Raw genomic sequence first — 19,554 nt, 5'->3', positions numbered from 1 at the left:
GAGTCACAGCCAAAAAAAAAAGGTTTGAGTTACACCTCATTTTTTTCATGCAAAAAGACCCGGTGCTTCCGTCGGCGTCAATACCAGTTACCACGGCCGGCCACAACGCCTCCGTCGCGTACGCTGCGTAGACAATGGGTGCATCCATGCAGTTGCATGCCCACTTGTCTACGGTGAGTGGGAACGCGTCCAGCTCCGATGGTGCATGTGCATGAAACCATCCAATCCATGATTCCATGAAGGTAGCTTCTTCGATCCCAGCGGCGAATTGTCAAGTTCTCGACCCTTTGACGAGCGCACAACTGGTCAAGTAATCTAGAGCGGGGAAGGGAAGAACAGAAATCATTGGGAAGTCCTATATTGCCCTCTCAGAGACGCCTTGTACCCATAGACGGCGCCAATTCACTAGTCGTCGAACGTGAGGTCCACATACCTACAAGCTTCCATCGTTCTGATAAAGTAGAACCACGAACTGGTGGTATATTTGCATGGGCCCACATGGACACATGAGAGAAGAGACGAGGCTAACTGGTTTTATGCCAAAAATTGGTATGCCAAGTTGCCAACATTTGGCAAATGCCAAATATTGGCTAGGGTTTGGTTGGTTGCCTATTTTACTTGCCAACCTCATAAAAATTTATCAATTTTTGGCAACTTTTGAAATTGCCAATTGTTGGCTTGCCAAGTATTGGCAATGCCAAATGTTGGCATCAAACCAATTAGCCTTGACAAGCTGGATAGATATTTCTTCACCTCCGTGTGATTATACCATTCCCCTATATATGCTATCATTGGCCAGAGACGATTAAATCAGGGTCCCAGAGACTGTAGTGTCTTAAACTTTTGTAGTTTTCTAGCTAAACACATTGTTTTTGTTTTCAAACAAGCATCCTGGGCTGATGGTTTAGCTGCTCGCATAATTTCTGGATGATATATAATTATACATACTTGACGTCAATTAGTCCAAATGTACAAATTTCAGTACATGAATTTTGACAAGCGATGTTGCTAACAGATTAAATGTACTGATGTATGTTCTCACGGGCTTAGTATAGAGCAGCTGGATTTTATTCTGACAGAACTGCAAGATAGATTTTATAGAAATGGCTCGCTTGTCTTGTTGCCTACTAAACACATTGCCGAGCTTTTGGAGAATTCGTTTGAATTTAAACACACCTGACTCAAACTTGGAGAGCATCTAATAGCCTAATGTTCGTTCCTTCATTTGAGAGGAAATGCAGTATCAATTGCAAAAGGTGCTTGCAAGTTTTTTTTTTTTTTGCAAGGATAACTTTCAATCTATTCATCAACTGTTAATGTAGTAAAAAAAACACTAGAAGTAAAAAAAATACATCTAGGTTTGTAGACCACCTAGTGACGACTACTAGCACCGGAGCGAGCCGGAAGCGCGCCGCCGTCTTCGCCCCTCCCTCATTGGAGACGGACAAATCTTGTTGTAGTAGATAGTCAGGGAAGTCGTCGTGCTAACGCCTGATAGGACCAATGCACCAGAATAACAACCGCCGCCGATGAAGATAAGCATAGATCGGGCGGATCCAACCTGTAGACACATGAACACGGACGAACGAACACAAGATCCACGTGGATCCACCGAAGACAAGTGCCGACTGAATCCCGCGAGATCCGCCGAAGACAAACCTCCACACGCCCTCCAATGATACTAGAAACACCACCGAGATGGGGGCAAGGTGGTGAGAACTTTATTCCATCTTCAGAGAGGAGCAGCCGCCTCGCCTCTCTGAGCAGGACACAAACCCTAACAAAACTAGAAAGAGCATAAAAAACGAAACCCTCTCGCCGGCAAGGGCCGGTATCCACCACGCCTCCATGACCCTAAGACCACAGGAGACGAGGCAGTCCAGTGGCGGCACCGGCGAGAGGCACGAGAAAGCCTAGCCAAAGGGCCCCTTTTCTTTCTTTCCGTAGGTTGTTGCAAGTTGCACTTAGGCCCCTCCCAATGCTTCACCTTGTACAGGTGCTAAGGCTGCCATGTAAGCAAAAAGTTTGATGTGGCAAGGTAATTAAGAGGAGAGAGATGATTGTGGTGACCCCAGGAAGAAACAATGCCAAATGTGAGAACCTAGGCAAAACACTTGAATGGAAGAATGCCACCAATGCATGAAGAAATTTAGTTCCAAAATCATTAAATGAAGGATGCTTAGCACCAACAAGTTAAACACCTATGTATTGGAGGCTTTAGTTGCTAAAGTTTTTAATGTGCTTAACACCTCATGTAAGTAGCCCTACAATGCATTGGAAGTAGCCTTACTATCTTCTCATTTTCTAACATTTGTCCCCTGCCCTAGGAGTAAATCGTCTGTTTTCAAATGAAATAATTGGCATAGAGTGTGCGTGAACTGTAATACCTAAATGTAGTCTTCTTGTGAATCAACTATTTGCAAGCATTTTGAAGTTGGACTGGATGGTTTGTGGAGTACTCAGATGACTATGCTACTGAGGTCAGGGTAGCAACTAGCATGACCAAATTCTACTGATCATGTATTGTTCCTTGCTGCTTGGATACTAAAAGAGGATCACCATCAAGAAAGAAAACAACACATGGGAGGCAAGGACAAGGCTGGATGTGACTTCATATCATGATATGAGAGACAACTGTGTCATACTTCCATCTGGCTACTTGCAAAACAGTTTTAGCCTCCGAGCTACAACATATAAAAGCCCAGCACTACAGAGCCCCTTCGGGTTTCATATCTTAATAATGGGACCTCAGAATTTTCCATATGAGGCTAATTGATCTTCCTCTGCAATTTTAACATTTTTTAACATGAATGATTAGAGCATCTCTAGCAGATCCCGTATAAGCTCGCTGGCCCGTAAAATTCCGGCCGATTTACAAGATCCGGGAAAAATTTGGCCCGAGCATATACTGTAAAAAAGGCCCGGCCCGTAAAAAATTACAGGCGGCCCGTTAACACTACTAGGGAAAAGCCTATACACAGAATCTTACCAGCAGCGCGCTTTAAAATCAGGCGCTGCTGCTAAGTAGCAGTAGCGCGGGCCATGGAAACTCGCTGCTGAAACAAGTTTATCAGTAGCGCGTGCACTCCAAGAAGCGCTACTGTTAAAATTCCCACAACGCCGCCTGAGGCCAGTTATAGCAGCAGCGCGTTAAAATAAACAGCGCTACTGCTACGTAACGTAGCAGCAGCGCATTCAGACAATAATCGCTACTGCTAAATTAACTATAAAAATTTAGTCCCACCTCGCTCCGTGAAGAGAGTTTTACCCACCTTAAATATGTTTCTTCTACAACTTTCACAAGCACTTGGTCTTCATTGAACTCTATGTGTAGGATATGTGGCTGCAATAGGAGTCCTCGCCAGTTCTTAAACTAACCGGCGAGGATTCCTATTGACAAATCAGATTGTACACAAAAAGACCATTGATGATCAATGTATTTTTTATGTCTATGTCTATTTTTACGTACTGACACATAGCAGTAGCGCGTTCAGGCCGAAAGGCGCTACTGATAGGTAGTTTAGCAGTAGCGCGTTTACCTATAGCGCGCTACTGCTATTCCATTCCATCTTCCCCCACTCACTAGCCTCATCCACAGATCACACTCACGCACACTCACGGTCTCCTCCTCACCCCCCGCGCCGCCAGTCCTCCCCCGTCGCCCCTCCCCCGATCTGTGCCGCTGTCGCCTCATCCTCCTCGCTGGACTCGGTACCGGCCTCCTCCTCCGTCCTCCCTCCACTCTCCGTTGGCCGCCCCCTCCTCTCTCCGCCTTCCTCCTCGATCCGTCCTCCCTCCACTTGCCGCCGGCCGGCCCCTCCTCGCTCCGCCTTCCTCCTCCGTCCTACTATCTTCTCCCTCCTTGAGTCGCCCCTCCTTGTCCCTCCTCCCTGATACATTTTGATTTAGTAGGCTTTCATATGTAACATTTTGATTTAGTTGATATGATTCAGTTGATTTAGTAGGCTAGTTGATTTAGTTGATTTAGAACATTTTGATTTAGTTTATTTAGTAGGCTAGTTGATTTAGTTGATTATTAGGCTAGTTGATTTAGAACATTTTGATTTAGTTGATTTAGTATGCTAGTGGATTTAGTATGCTAGTGGATTTAGTATGCTAGTTGATTTAGTTGATTTAGTATGCTCGATTTAGTTTTTTTGTAATAAGTTACTTTTTGGCAAAATGTAGGTGCCAATGTAGTTAAATTTGCCACTTGTTTCCTGTGAAGTGAATTGTTAATCCTTTGCTCATATTGCTTTAGGAAAATGGCGCCACCACCAGCACCACTATGTCGACTGTGCAAGTCAAGGTGCGCGAGCAGCCTTGCAACTGGCAAGCTGTTCGGCATCTACTTCCATCCGAGTTTTCGTCATGCGGCGGTAAGAAATTAGATGAAATGTAACAACTATTTTATTTTTAGAGTTGGCATTACTGCATTGTGTCATTTTGCTTTTCTTACACAGATCGTCCCATGCAATGTGAGGTTGAAATTCAACAAGCTGACAGGAGACACTGTGACATTTGAGGCTCCTGGGGGGCCGTACACTATGGAGGTCGAGAAAGGACGCAATATGTCGCGGATTGGAGGAGATGGATGGGCCCGTTTCCTCGCTCGCATGCGTCTTATTGGTGGTGAGTTGATCAGATTCTCCTTCAGAGCAGAAAGACCCAAGCTGGTTGTCATTTATATCAACCTAGTGGAAGATGATGAAGATGACGAAGATGATGAAGATAATGAGGACCCACTCAATGAAGATGATGAGAACCCACTTCATGAAGCCATCATAGCTCAAAGAATGAGGCTGAGCGAGGAGGAGGTGTGCAACCTATGGGACATAATTCCGCCACGTGATGACTTTGTCAAGGTGCCATTCGTGACCCGCCTGACAAGTACCATGGTCGATCGGCATGAAATGGTATGTTATACGTACTGCATGTAGTAATTTGATGAAATATATATGCTTTATTGTTATACTTACAAATGCAAATTATCCGATTATATGCTTAGTGAATCCGATGATATGCTTAGTGTAGAGTCCAATGATATGCTTTGTGGAATCTAGTCGATGATATACTTTAGTGTAGAGTCTGATCACATGCTTATTAGTGTAGAATCCAAGAAACTATTAATAGTGTAGATAATCCATATATATACTTATTAGTAGGATTCATGATTAATTAGTACAAATGCATAGTACTGTGTCTTTTGATAGTGTAGAAATCTAGACTTAATAAAAAATATATTTGCAAGAGTATGTGTGAGGCTATTTATTAATTGATATGTTTTTCTTATTCAGAGATTGCCAAAGAACCTATCTGTGAGTTGTGGTATCGAGCCTGATGAAGAAGGCTCAGTTGGACTACCCTTACCGCAAGGGGCTCCGTCACCACATGTACTTACCGCATGGGCACAGATGGTCGCACACACTTGAACTCGGTTGGGTGGAAGAGATTCCTCGTTGGCAAGAATCTTCGTGCTGGACAGGCCATCCTAGTTACTATCAGGAACACCCACCGCCCAGGCTTGAGGATGATGATCGTCGTCGATATCATCTAGAACTACATATGTGTGTGTGGCTATATCATCTAGAACTACATATGATGATCGTCGTCGATATCATGTAGAACTACATATGATGTTCGTCGTCGATATCATCTAGAACTAAATATGATGATTGTCGTCGATGTCACCTTGTACTGCTTGAAGATGCATGTTGAGTATATATGAAATTGTTATCTAGTACTCCCTCGGTTTCAAATTACTCGTCGTGGTTTGAATTCAAATTTGAACTAAAACCACGACGAGTAATTTCGAACCGAGGGAGTACTACCTAGTACCTATAATGCTTTATGAAATTGATATCTAGTAGTACCTAGTATCTGGAAATTGCAATTTATCGAAGCTGGAATGGGGAAATGGTGAAAGATATAACAGTAGCGCTGGACCGGGAAATCGCTACAGCTAAGTAATAGCAGCGCGTTCCTGAAAAGCGCTGCTGCTATAGTCAATAGTGGTAGCGCGGGTACAGGCAGCGCTACTACTAAGAGTTAACTGTAGCACCTTATTGGTAGCGCGGGCACCCGCGCTGCTGATAGGCCTAAAACCCGTGCTGCTGCTAGCCTTTTCCCTAGTAGTGTAAACCCGGCATGTCCTCTATATATACCGGAGCCAACGCATTTTAGGGTTTCTATCCGGCAAATTCCCAATCCTCGTCCACCGCAATTTCTCACTCTCCGGCGACATATCCTTCTCCCTCCGGCTGACGTTTCCCACGGGCACATCCAAAGAAAGCCTGGCCCGATGTGAAGCAGAGGACGCGGGGGCGTGGTGTCCGAGGGAGCCGCGATGGCTCGCTGTCGCACAAGAGGGCCCGCCATGACGACGAGGTCGGGAGCTCCGCCATCGGCCCTCCGGTGGAGGAATGGCACCGCATGCGGACGCAGGAGTGCGGCGCCATCTCTCGCAGCGGCGGCCGGAGGCCATGGAGGCAGAGCACGAGATGTCCGTGGAGGCCATGGAGGGAGTTCGACCGCCTCCACGAGATCCTTTGGCCGACCACCAAGTGCCTCCGCGAGGCAGAACGCGAGTTCGGAGATGGAGGCGTTCGCCGCCGGAGAAGAAGGGGCCGGCGCGCGGCTAGAGGGGGCTAAGGAGAAGTACGACTTCGCCTTCACCCTCTCCAGCTCCGCAATGGAGTATCATCTCCATGTCAAGAAGGATGAGTAGTTTAGATTAGTTTTAAATCTAGTGTCGTGGATATAATTAATGGTGACAATACTAATGGAGTAGAAATATAGAAGCAACCGTATCTAGCGAAAATGGTGCGGTTGGTAGTACGCTCAAGGAATTATATAGGTTTGGACCCTCTGCAGTGGAGGCAATACCCTACTCCTGTGGTGTGCTTTGCTCTTGGCGTAGGGTACAAAGTGTGGATGTTCGACCTTCCGCCCGAGGCTTTCCTCCTGGCTTATATAGAATGCGCCAGGTAGGGTTACATAATGGGCAATTTCATGGCATTTACTACTGGTGTGGCCGATTGTTTCATGCAATTTACTACTGGTAACTGGCGTATTTAACTGGATTATATCACCTTGGGTAACTGTCGTCATTAAGGCGTGGCCATGAGGTATCCTAAGTAGCCGCCGACTAATGGCCTAGCCGAGTACGACCTTCGTCCCCCACCGAGTGCTGGTACACGACAGTCGAGTAGTCGGGCATCCGACAATTGGGACTTAGTGCAGTCTTGTGCTACCCTCCTTGTCTCTGATGGGTTGATGGTGAAGCCCCTTGGCCCATTTCCTTCTGAACCGTATCTTATACGAGTCATGGGCTTCTGGTGGGCCATTCGTGTATTTGGGCCTACCACGTATTTATAACCCCGACATCTAGTATGTTTAAAGTTGTTGCGATGAACTATGTTTCAATTACGGCGAAGTATTGGTAGTGGGAACTGTGTTTATCTAGTATGTTTAAATTATGTAGCACACCTTACAGGATCTACACCGCCTTGCCCTCCGCGGTACCGCAAAATCGAGTTACAGTATCCCGTAAATGAATTTTGCGGTATGCGGTTTACCGGATCTGCAAGAATGCTCTTATGTTGTAAACTCAATAGTTTCTGCATTATATACTTGGTATTTGGTTCTTCTGGATAACCTTGACGTAGTAGATTGGAAAGCAAGCAGTGAACTTTTCTTCTTTCTTGAGAGGATTTCTAATTTATAGTGGAACGGGAGAATAGTGCCCTTCTGGTCCCAAGCTCAAGTGCTCCTCTATGAACTTAAAATACAAATATAGGAAAACATAAAAAATGAATTTTTGATAACAAACATTGCTTGGTTTTCCTCATTCGTGCAAATTTTCGTGATGAAATCACATTCGTTGAGGTATAGAAAAAAAATAGTAACCAAACAAACACACTAAAATGCATTCAAAATTAGTCATTTTGCTGCATCGTTTTTCTTTTTTTCCTTGAGCAATAGAAATGTTTTTTCTTCATTAAAATTTGCACGTCTGTAGACATTCAACAATGTTTGTTGCCAAAAAAACAGAATTTATATAACTTTTACTATTTATTCTTCTGGGTTTACTGTTAACGAAGGTGCATTTGAGCTCGGGAGAATAAATTATATGTCCGGAACAGGGGAACTAATGTCGAGGTGAATCATAACATATTTATGGTGGAATGAAAAACATAGGGCATTTGAAGGTAAAAACTATTGCTTTCCAGGTTTGCACAGCTCAACCCAATAAGAAAGATTCTTGGCCCAGTTAAAGCGATGGACCGAACTAGGGGCGCGTCATGGCCTCCCGAGTCTAGCTCGCGTCCCTGGCTGGATTCGGACGAGCACATCCCTTAAAGCTTGACCCCGCCTTCCTTAATCGCCACCTCGCCTCGACCGAGCCGCAGTTCAGCTTCACGCAGAAGCAAAAGCAATTCACTTGAGCGTACGTGCCTCTTCTTGTTAGTCCACCCGACTCAACCGGGCACCATGCCGGGCAAGAGAGGCGCCAGGACCTTCCTCGACCACCTTCCAGAGGACATCATCGACAGAATACTCATCCGGTTGCCGCCCCGGGACGTCGGCCGCTGCCGCGTCGTCTGTGCGCTGTGGCGCAGTGTCACCTCCACGCCTGAATTCATGCTCGAACACCGCCGCCGCCAGCCATCGCTCCCCATCGTCGACGGGGCCGGACGATCTGCCAGTCTCGTTGTCGTCCGTGACGCCGGCGCGAGGACCACCAGTCAGCAGCTCTGGCCTTTCCTCGCAGGTTTCGAACACCGTAACGATGAGGTTTGTCTCCGATGCACCTGCGATGGCTTCACCATCATCGCCCGTAGAGGTCAGTTCTACATCTGCAACCCAGTCACCCGCAAGCAAGCTCTCCTACCGCAACCTCCATCTGGGCTAGGCGTCCGCACCACCGTAATTGCTTTATACATGCACCATCCAACCGGAGAGTACAGGGTGCTTTGGGTCTCAGGATCACAAAACTGGACCGAATCCAGCTTATACGTCCTTACGGTTGGATCGGACAAGCCGAGGCACGTCGAAGTCACAATGCCAACAGTCTTGTCGGCTTCCATGGAATGGGTGTTAGTGGAGGCGCTGATCCGTACTCCACCAATCCAACACCGGGGCAGTCTGCACTGGTGTCCTGCTGATGCCAAACAGATTACAGGAGATGGTGAAGACATTATTGTGTTTGACACACAAGCCGAATCATTCCGGTGGATGCGTAGTCCGAACCTACTAATTCAACCTGATGTGTATCATATGGGCAATTTGCTCAACATGCAAGAAGCACTAGCTTTCTCGGTCGTCACGTTGAGCACATTGGATGTGTGGGTGATGCAGGATTACGAGGCCAATATTTGGGCCTTCAAGTACCGGATTGACCTACCGAGAGTGGAGAAATCACGACAATTGAATTTAACCTCTCTGAAACGGAAAAGGATGACACCACTTGATACAACAGTGAGATGGTTCAATCAAATTGCTATGTTCAACGATCGTGAGCTCTTGATCCAGTTTAATAGGAACCGTGTGTTACGCTGCGATACTGACGGCAACGTCTCAGGAATGGTGAAGATTGCAAAGAAACAATATTGCATGGTTCTTACTGGGCATCGCCTCCAAGAGAGCATGATTCCAATTCCATGCCATGAGATACAACAAGAAGATGACGAGCCTCCATTCTCCGCAACAAGGAAAATGTTCAGGCCGATTTGATTTGCCTTTGCAGTATTACTTATTGGATGGCCATATATAGTAGCACATATGCTGTCATGTTTTCTTATAGCACTGATTGTTCCCAAACTGCTGAGTAGCACTTTCTTTATAGCTCCTGATGTCTCATCAGCTTTGTGCAAACATGTTTCTTGTCCCTTAATTAGCATAGATTTGTTTCTATGATTGAAAAAAATCCTTGGCACTTTGGCGCCGTGTGTTGGGACTTGGCAGTACTGCTGGAGCCTAGGACGGCCTTTGTCTCGTGCCGTTGTTTGTGTCCAGTGGTTTGCGTTTGGAGGCAGAAAGAAACTTGTTAAAGATGTCCAGTCCTGGAGCAAGATAAATATGATGGTTCTTGGTTCATTTTTCTCTATGTTCACGTTTCTTTTTGGTTCATCTTTTTCTAGATAAAAGATTTGTATCTTAAAGACTGGCCATATTTCTTTTCAATGCAACTAAATTTTGGAAAGGAACGCCTAGCACTCGTAATTTACAGGTAGAAATAAATTTTTCTCGCTTTCAATATAATAAGTTGTTTGTTAACCAACTAAAAAACGCTTGCAAAAAAAAACCCAACTAAAAAACAATATAAGTTGAACGTATCGCATAGCTCTGTTACCTTCGTGTGATTGTAGCCTTTTTGGTTTTTGCTAAAACATTCTACTTTAGCGAAACAAAAAATATTGCATTCACTTAAGGATGTGGCTATGTATCAATCGACTGAGATTTAACCAAGTTTCAATCAAGTGACATAACATGTAAAAAAATTTTTACACGGATCCTAAAGTAAAATTTGATGGACATACTTAATAAAGTCTCGATCGGGTGAGACTTAGCAAGACTGTTCACTTAACGCGGCAGAGGGCTCGCGTTCCTCCATAGTTTAGTTCATACCGTTGGCGTCGCAGTGGCAGGCCAGCCTTCCCAGCGTTCAGAAAGTTCTTGCAGCATCATCACATCACCCCAGGACTGACGCAATTGTTAGACGCGATGAATTCGTCTCTCGTCTTCCTCGCATCGCCATTAGTTCCATCTTCTACGGTTGGTCTGCATGTGACATTGAAATGCCGGTCGCAGCACGGCGAAGCTGCATGCGCAGTTCGTTTGTTTCGTCCGATGCGGCAAAGCAATCGAGCCGGCGAACGCGAGCACGTCACGTACGCCGCCGTTGGCTGCTACCGCTGCAACTTGCCGGCCAAGTGTGTGCATGCTCGTGGGTTCGTGGAAGGGACAGCCGGCCCTAGCTAGAAGCGTGGAGCACCCGGCGATCGCCGGAACAGGGACAGGGAGGATGTATAGCCTCCCCTCGCCCTCCTCGACCGAGCCGCTCGCTGCCGTGTGGAAGCACCGTGGGATTGGCGCCGGTCGTCGGAACGGAACAGTGTTTTGTCTCCGGCTGGGTGATCGATGGGAACCCCGCTAGCTCCTGTACGTGCCTACAGAAGTAGTACGCCTGTAACAGGGTGCCTTTTTAGAGATGGCGACGTTGGACTCGTCGCCGCCCAGCTCATGTACTGAGGATAGGCACGTACGGGAATTCTTATCTCATCCCAGCTGTTCTTTTCAAGGTAAAGATGGCGACGTTGGACTCATCTCCGTCTGAGTTTTATTATTGCATAACAACAGGGTTACAGTCTACTAATACAAGGTTATGAATGTAAGTAGGATCGCACTCAAACCAACAAGCGGTGTTGCGAGCAATTCGAGTATAAATAGCGAGACAGCATGAAACACCATTTTGGGATTTATAGCTATCTTCTTAACAGAAACAAACTCAAGCTCTACCATGAGCAGCGACTTATCATGAAACACCATTTCTTTGATGAATTAACCATACAGCGACTTATCAAGGGGGGCATGCGTTAGAGAGGATAATACTGGACGAGAATTGGGAGACTACTAGATTAGACATTTGGAGGGCCAGCGACACGCCCTCCAAAATAGCATGGATCTCCGCTTCTAGGTTTGACATTGCAAAAGAACAGAAGATGACACAAAGCAAACATGACTTCTCCTACATTGTCTCTATAATCACTCCGGCCCTGGCCGAACCGTCCTCTGGAGAGGAAGAGCCGCCCACTAAGAGGTCTAGCCCGTCCGGTGTGGGCGCCATCCATGGCGATTTGAGACTTGGATGTTCGAACTGCAGAAATCATCGACATGCATTGTCCTAGTACGTAAAAAAGAATGTAAGGTTTCATCTTTTACTTTTCGTTCCACCACCCATCCAACCTTCCCCGTAAGATAATCACCTTAATTTACATACCTTTTGAACCAATTTTATATTTATTCACTTGCCAAATTTCTCGTCAAAATATAAGGTAAATCACGGACGACGGAATTTGATAAACATTTATTTACACAACCACATAAACATGGGTAGGTAAATCACAAACTAATATACTGAAATATTTATATCACATTGCACCGCACAAGCATTGTCCCAGATTTATATATAAAAAATGTATCGTATATTTTCTAGATTTTTTGAAAAAATCTTTTATTTATAAAGTATAAACCGGAAACGGGTGCATCACAACCACAAGCCGCCCTGGTCCACCGGATGGATACCCAGGGGATGTATTTATCCGGGTTGCAACGTGTACCCGGTCAATGGCTGAGTGCTGAAATTGTAAAAGACAATGTTTACATCACGTGAAAGCTTCCTATTTTTTCCAGACGGAAGGAATAGCACACACGCCGCGTGCGGCAAGGCAAGGCAACGAAACGGATATGGACGCCGCGGTGTTTCGTCTGTACCGAAACGTGCGAGCAATGGCAACGTGGGAAACACCGGCGAGCCAGCCAACCGTCGCCCAAACGTGCCGCCCCTTCCGGCGAGCCGGAACGTACCGCAACCGCCTCCTCCTCCACCCTATATAAGCCCGCGCGGCAGCCTCGTCCATTCCAAGTTTCCAGCCATTCCAGAGCGAACATCACATCCGGATACAGAGCTCCCGTAGTTGTCCAGATCCACCTCGCCATTCCATTTCTTGCACACGGCACACCCATGGCTGTCGCCGGAGGAGTGGCGTTGAGCCTGCGCGTCCCGTCGTCCTTGGCGTGGGGCGGCGCCGGCGGGCAGCGGTGAGGTCCGGGGCGACGCGGGCGAGGCCGGCCGTCCCGGGCGGGGGGCTGGAGGACGACCACTACCGGACGCTGAGGCTCGCGCCGGGCGCCACCAGGGGCGATGTCAAGAGAGCCTTCCGCCGCCTCGCGCTGCAGTACCACCCGGACGTCGTGCGGGACGCCCACCAGGACGACGACGGCGTGGACTTCGAGCGGATCAACGCGGCGTACCAGAGGGTGATGCGCAACATGCGGGAGGCGGAGGCGAGGCTCGAGTACTGGCGCCGCCGCTACGGCCTCGCCGACGAGGACCTCGACCGCTACCGGCTCTACCTCAACGACGACAACGAGGACGACTGGTTCTCAGACCTATGAAACGGACGAGGTGCCTTCCATGGCAGAGGCAGAGGCAGAGGCAGCGGCACGTAATTAATTTGTGGCAATGTCACCCTCTGCTTCACTCCCCTGTTTTATTGTGGAGGGGAGCTAGAGATGTATAGTAGAAATTCAGGGCTTTGGCGATTGTAATTCGAACATGTCTATTTCCATTCCATTGTGAATATGAAACCGTCGGAGTGATTAATCTGAATTGTGGCTCCGTTTTCAGTGATAGTGGCACTGACCACTGGATGTATATCCTATGCAATTTTCTTTTAGGATAAAGGAAATCTCATTATAACACTTAGGGCCTGTTCGGCTCTCCTCGGCTCCACACTCTCAACTCCGGGAGTTGGTGAAGCGCTAGTTAAAAGTCTAAAAGTGAGAGAGTAGATGCTCTGTAGATTCTTAGATTTGGTGGAACTAGTGGATCACCGAACACTCTCTTAATTAACGTGTAAAAGGCGTAAGGAACGTCAGCTTTAAATTAATAAAGCCACTAAAACCAACCCGCAGCAGGCAGGAATAAACATATTACAATCTCACAAAAGAGAGCCTAGACTATGAACAAAAGGCCGATAAAACATCCATGCATAGTGTGGAGGAGTTTGGTCTTGTGCAGAACTTTGGTGGCCGTGTCACTGTCCGACTTTTTCCCTAGAGGACACCATTGGTGAAAGTAAAGAGCCCATTTAAGTTGCGCATGAGCGCCGGGTTGGTGTTAAATTGACCAAAACATCGCAAACCGGGATCTCTAGGTCAGATGCAATAACAAAAAGCTCAGGAGATCTAGCATATAAAGACTTTCGTTAATCCACCTGCTTGACAACCAGAACCTAGCGTCTCTCCGGGGTTCCCTATCTGGAAACACGCGCACCTAATTTAGGAAATTTCTTTGTTTTTTTGGATCTCATTCCAACATTGAGAGCCCTTGGCTTTACAGCTGAAAAAAATTGTTCGAAAAATATTTCACTTTACAGATATGGGCCCATAGGTTGTCGTCGCCTTGGGCAATTTTCCAGATCCACTTGGTAACTAGTGCTAAGTTCATTTTCTTAGACTTGGTGATGCCCAAACCTATTAGGTTTTCAGTTTACATACATCAGCCCAGCTAACCATATGGTAATTGCGTTTTGCCGTGTCCGCCTCCCGGAAGAAATGAGCTCTTATTTTGTCGAATTGCGAACTGACATCGTACCCCAAAATGAATAGGCCCATCACCAATGTAGGAATCGCCGATAAGAAGGCTTTGCTAAGAGTCAACCTAGCAGCAAAGGACATCAATTTTCCTTACCAAAGGTCAACTCTTTTGCCGACACCAATACCTGTTTGTCGAGCAAGGAGGGCCAAGATAGGACATGAGAGACAAAACCCTCTTACAGTTAAGGAGATTAGCTATCCGACTACTATCCTCGGCCTCCATGCCCATAGTGCATACTTCACTTCTGTTAGAATTGATCAGCATCCTAGACATAGCTTCAAAACAGATAAGGAGGGTTTTGATGGTAGTTACGGGAATACGGTTTGACAAGGAGCATGGTACTGTCAGCATATTGGAGGTAAGTCTCTCCACCAGGATGAGGTGGGTAGGACAAGGTAGAACGTTGCACGACCCCAGTAGTGGTGGCGGGTGACTTCAACCTTCTCAGGCAGGAAGCAGACAAAAGCTCGCCCAACATCGACCGGCAGCGTATGCGCATGTTCAACGATTCCATAACAGAGATGGCCCTACGTGAGATAGCTCGGGTTGGGGCTAGGTTCACATGGACCAATAAGCAGGTGGACCCTATCCGGAGTGTGTTGGATCGGGTCTTCGTGTTAGTTCAGTGGGAGATTATGTTCCCACTATGTTCACTGCGGGCGGTCACTCGGATTGGCTCCGACCACGTTCCCCTGTTGTTTGCATCAAGGGAAGGGTCTCCTCCGAGATCTAGGTGCTTCCACTTTGAACCTTCTTGGCTTCTGCAGCCGGGGTTCGTCGAGATGGTTCAAGATCGGTGGGTGCAGGCGTCACATAGCCCACCTAGAGTATTCTGTGCCACAGATATTTGGCATCACTGCTCTAAAACCACTCGCCAGTTTATGAGGGGCTGAGGCGCCAACCTTGGGGCTGCCCTAAGGTCCCGCAAAGGGGCTCTTTTGGACCAGATTAAGGCCCTGGATGCGACTGCTGATTCAGTCGGTTTGTCGGACGAAGACTGGATGCGACGGTACTCCCTTGAAGCCTCCCTAATGGAGATCTTCAAGGGGGAGGAGCTGTTCTAGCAATGTCGGGGGGGGGGGGGGCAAAAGTGGCTCCTACCAGGCGACTCTAATACCGCTTACTTCCAGGCAATCGCTAATGGGAGACGCAGGAAGTGCTCCATCCCGTGCCTCTGGGAAGGGGAAACCCTTCTGGAGCACCCGGGTGAGATTAGGACCCATATTTACTCCTTTTTTAAGGGCTCTTCTCGGCAGAACCCTGGGGTGGGGTCTCCTTGGCGAATGATTTATGGCCCCTAGCGGACAGAGTATCTGACAATGAGAATGCGGATCTCACTATCCCGTTCTCGCCGGAGGAGGTGGGGAGGGCGATCGCCTCAATGAAGGCGGGGTCGGCGCCGGGGCCGGATGGCATGCCGGTTGCCTTCTTCCAGAAATTCTGGAATGTCCTAAAACCTGTGATCATGTCAATGTTCCATGAATTCTACATCGGAACATTTGACATGGCACGTATAAATTTTGGTGTTATCACCCTGATCCCCAAAGTAGTTGGGGCGACGGACATTCGCCAATTTAGACCCATCACAATTATCAACGTCCTGGAGCGCATCTGCGCGATTAGACTCGCACCGGTAGCCGAGAGGATGAACCACCCACTTCAGACAGTCTTCTTGAAAGGGAGACGAATCCATGACGGGATTCTGTCCCTGCATGAGATTGTGCACAAGGTACGATCGCATGGACAAAAGGGTGTCTTCCTCAAGCTGGACTTCCAGAAAGCCTATGATCAGCTAGACTGGGATTTCCTGCGGCTCGTTATGCAGTGCAGAGGCTTTGAGGACAGATGGTGAAACTGGATTATGTAGTTGGTACGGTCTGGCAAGACTGCGATTAACATTAACGGCGATGTGGGGCCGTTCTTCTCATCCTCTGCGGGAGTGAAGCAAGGGGGTCTGATATCCCCCCTGCTCTTCAATCTCGTCGTGGACGCTCTGGCAAGTATCCTGGACAAAGCTAGGAGGGCCGGCCACCTCTCGGGAGTTGTTAAGAACCTCATTCCGGGAGGAGGGGTCACCCATCTCCAATACGCCGATGACACCATGATTATGGTGGAGGGATCCGCCCTCGACATAGTTAATCTTAAGTTCCTACTCCTCTGCTTTGAGGCTATGTCGGGACTCAAGATTAACTTTGACAAGAGCGAGGTCATCATTTTGGGTTACCCGGCGGAGGAGCAACAGAGGATCGCGGATAACCTAAACTGTAGGCTAACTTCATTCCCCATGACCTACTTGGGGATGCCGTTGGCAGACTCCAAGATCCTATCTAGTGCGTTCGATCCTCTAGTGAATTGAGTGGCAGCCCGGGCCGAGCCCTGGAGAGGACGATTTACCTCCAAAGGGAGCAAATCGATCCTTATTAGTTCCAACCTTGTGAGCCTCCCCATGTTCATGATGGGAATGTACATCCTACCGGAGGGCGTTCATAGTGCCTTTGATAGGGATCTCGTGAGGTTCTTTTGGCAGGCGGCCAATGGCCGCCAAAAGTATCACATGGTTAAATAGGCAGACATCTGCATGCCCAAGGACCGTGGTGGACTGGGCATCATTGCCTCCCGTCGTATGAACGTGGTGCTCGTGTTAAGATGGGTCTGGCGCATCCTTCGCGGCGAGGGAGGTTTATGGTTACAGCTCATTCAGACGAAATACCTGAGGGGAGATCCGCTCTTAGCATGCAACCGGACGGAAGGCTCGCAATTTTGGCGAGCCATCCAAAGGATTAAGAAGGGCATACGTCTAGGGATCTCCTTCTCCTTAGGAAACGGGAAAGGGATCCAATTCTGGTTGGATCCCTGGCTGGATGCTGAACCCCTACGCGTTTCCTTCCCTGGCCTATTCTCGATATGTGCGGATCCATCTCTCCTAGTGGCTACGGCTTTCCAAGCTGGACAGTGGAACATCCGGTTTCGTCGCACCTTTGGACATGCCGAGAATAACGACTGGACTAGGCTGCGGGGGCCCTCCTGGTCGTGCTCCCGGACCATCCGGACATGATATCCTGGCGGCTCGCGCCCACGACGGAGTTTTCTGTGAGCACGGCATACCATGCCCTTTGCCAGTCACAGGCCACTCCTTGGTTGTCCCCATTATGGAAAGCCCCCATCCCTTTAAAGATTAAGATTTTTGTTTGGCAATTACTACGGGATCGCCTCCCCTCGGGGACAGAGGTACTTAAGCGGCACGGACCTGGTGATGGTCTATGCCCTCTCTGTGCAGTACCTGAGACCGGGACACATATACTCTTCTCGTGTACCGCGGCGAGGGTGCTTTGGACGTACGTCCGCGAGGCGTTGGGGCCTGATTGGGAGGCCCTAAATCTCGCGGAGTTCCTCCAGCATAGAGCTTTACAGCCTTCGCGTCACCACCGCCTATTTTGTCTTATTTTTGCAGCGATGTCGTGGACCCTTTGGACGACTAGAAATAAGATGGTGATAGAGAAGGTTCTTCCGAGGAAGGCGTCTGACTCCTTCAAACTCCTTGCTTTCTTGCAGCACTGGCACCCGCTCTCGAGACGGCGTGATCGCGACCGACTTGGCCTGATGATGGATGCGCTCCTGGCTTCAGCGCATCGACTTTCTTCCTCGTAGTGCCGCTATGCGGACGCCACTAGGTGGCTTTTTTTCTATTCTCTTTTGTTTAATTGGGCTTGATTGTGCTGTGGCCCCAGCAGTGGTATGTCGAGTGTTGTTGAAGTTGGATTGTATAAATCGTTGCTTTATTTATAAAGCGGGACGAAAGTCTATTTCAAGAGGGATGAGGTGGGCATCACACATATGAGCTGTCCAGCCCTACTGGCTTTGGAAAGCATGGTGGATAGGATATCGATCACAATGCTGAAGAGGAGGGGTTGAAATGAGATCACCTTAACACATGCATCCCTCCTTTGTTACACAAGAACGATCCAGTTTCTCCATTTATACAGATAGCAGTTTGCCCACGCGAGACAAGCTGAAAGATCCTATGGACAAAACCTGTATGGAACCCTTTCCTATGTAGCACTTCATGCATAAAGGACCTACTGACACGACTGTTGAGCCAGTTTAAGCAAGACTAATGGAAGTTTCTTACGTTTGAGTTTGTGGATAATTTTCATTAAGGTTGAGAACTCCTTCCAAAATAAAACAACCCTTAATGAAAGTCGTTTGCACACAATCAACTATTTTACCCATGATAGGAATGAGTCTCATCGCATAAACATTAACCTCTAATTTGAAAATGACATTGATCAGGGCGATACGGTGTTCCCATGGTATCTTAGGAATAAGAACATCTATAGCCGGGCGTCTTAAACCTGCCTCATATATTGAACGGGCCGTCCAGTCACTGACCGGTCATGATTTTTCGACCCAAACGGGCTCCTTAAACGGGTCTCAAACGCCAGGGCTGACCGGTACCCCTCATATCCAACCTAAATATGGGACGGGTATGGGAACGCCCGGACACGCCCGCCACGTCGGACCCGACAGCCCGACCCCATCACAAATTGCACCAAATCCACCAAATCATTCCTCCTCCTAATAAAAAAATAATAATATTCCACGAACCAAATGCCATCTTTTTTCTATAGGATTTGCGACGCATGCCATCTCATTCACTATAACTTTCATTTCCTACTATATTCATGTTCCTATTTTACAAACCTAAGGAGGCCTAATAGTTTAAGGGTATTTTTTTTTAAGTGAGAGCATAACCATGTGTTCTCACCTCACAACAATCCCTAGTGCGCTTTTATGTAATGAGGTAGATTATCCGGTTATAGAGTAGAGGTTGGTAATATGTGCCCAGTCAATTGTTGAGTGTTGGTCCGGTAGTCGATTTTCTCCAACCCCTATTCCGGTGCAGAAACAATGCCTACACTGGCTCATTCATGAAAGAAACCGGTGCAACACGTATTTGAGTGATTCTAAGGGACAATGAGGGCGCAGTTATTTCCTCGACATATTTATTCTTGTTCCTCTACAATAATGCCCTTGAAGCTGAAATTAGCGCCATCTTACAAGGCACGTCATTGAGTACTCAATGATCGGAGATGGCAATAATCATCGAGTCCAATATCTCGATGTCAATTGCCGCCTTGACAGACCAGTCGTTTGGGGAGATCATTAAGCTC

General features: G+C 47.6%; 1 protein-coding gene and 1 pseudogene across 1 annotated transcript; both read left to right on the top strand.

The window, feature by feature from the left end:
- Positions 1 to 8,206: 8,206 nt before the first annotated feature.
- LOC125523740 (F-box only protein 8-like) lies at positions 8,207 to 10,075 on the top strand. Its single transcript, XM_048688805.1, has one exon. It carries the CDS (start codon positions 8,494 to 8,496, stop codon positions 9,733 to 9,735), a length of 1,242 nt encoding a protein of 413 aa, XP_048544762.1. The 5' UTR covers positions 8,207 to 8,493; the 3' UTR covers positions 9,736 to 10,075.
- A 2,362-nt stretch (positions 10,076 to 12,437) lies between these two features.
- LOC125520884 lies at positions 12,438 to 13,393 on the top strand (annotated as a pseudogene).
- Positions 13,394 to 19,554: the final 6,161 nt, after the last annotated feature.

This window comes from Triticum urartu, chromosome 7, assembly GCF_003073215.2.
Source record: "Triticum urartu cultivar G1812 chromosome 7, Tu2.1, whole genome shotgun sequence".
In the NCBI taxonomy this organism is placed as follows: domain Eukaryota; kingdom Viridiplantae; phylum Streptophyta; class Magnoliopsida; order Poales; family Poaceae; genus Triticum; species Triticum urartu.
The sequence above is the reverse complement of the archived record's forward strand: the minus strand, read 5'-3'. Positions and strand labels throughout refer to the sequence as shown.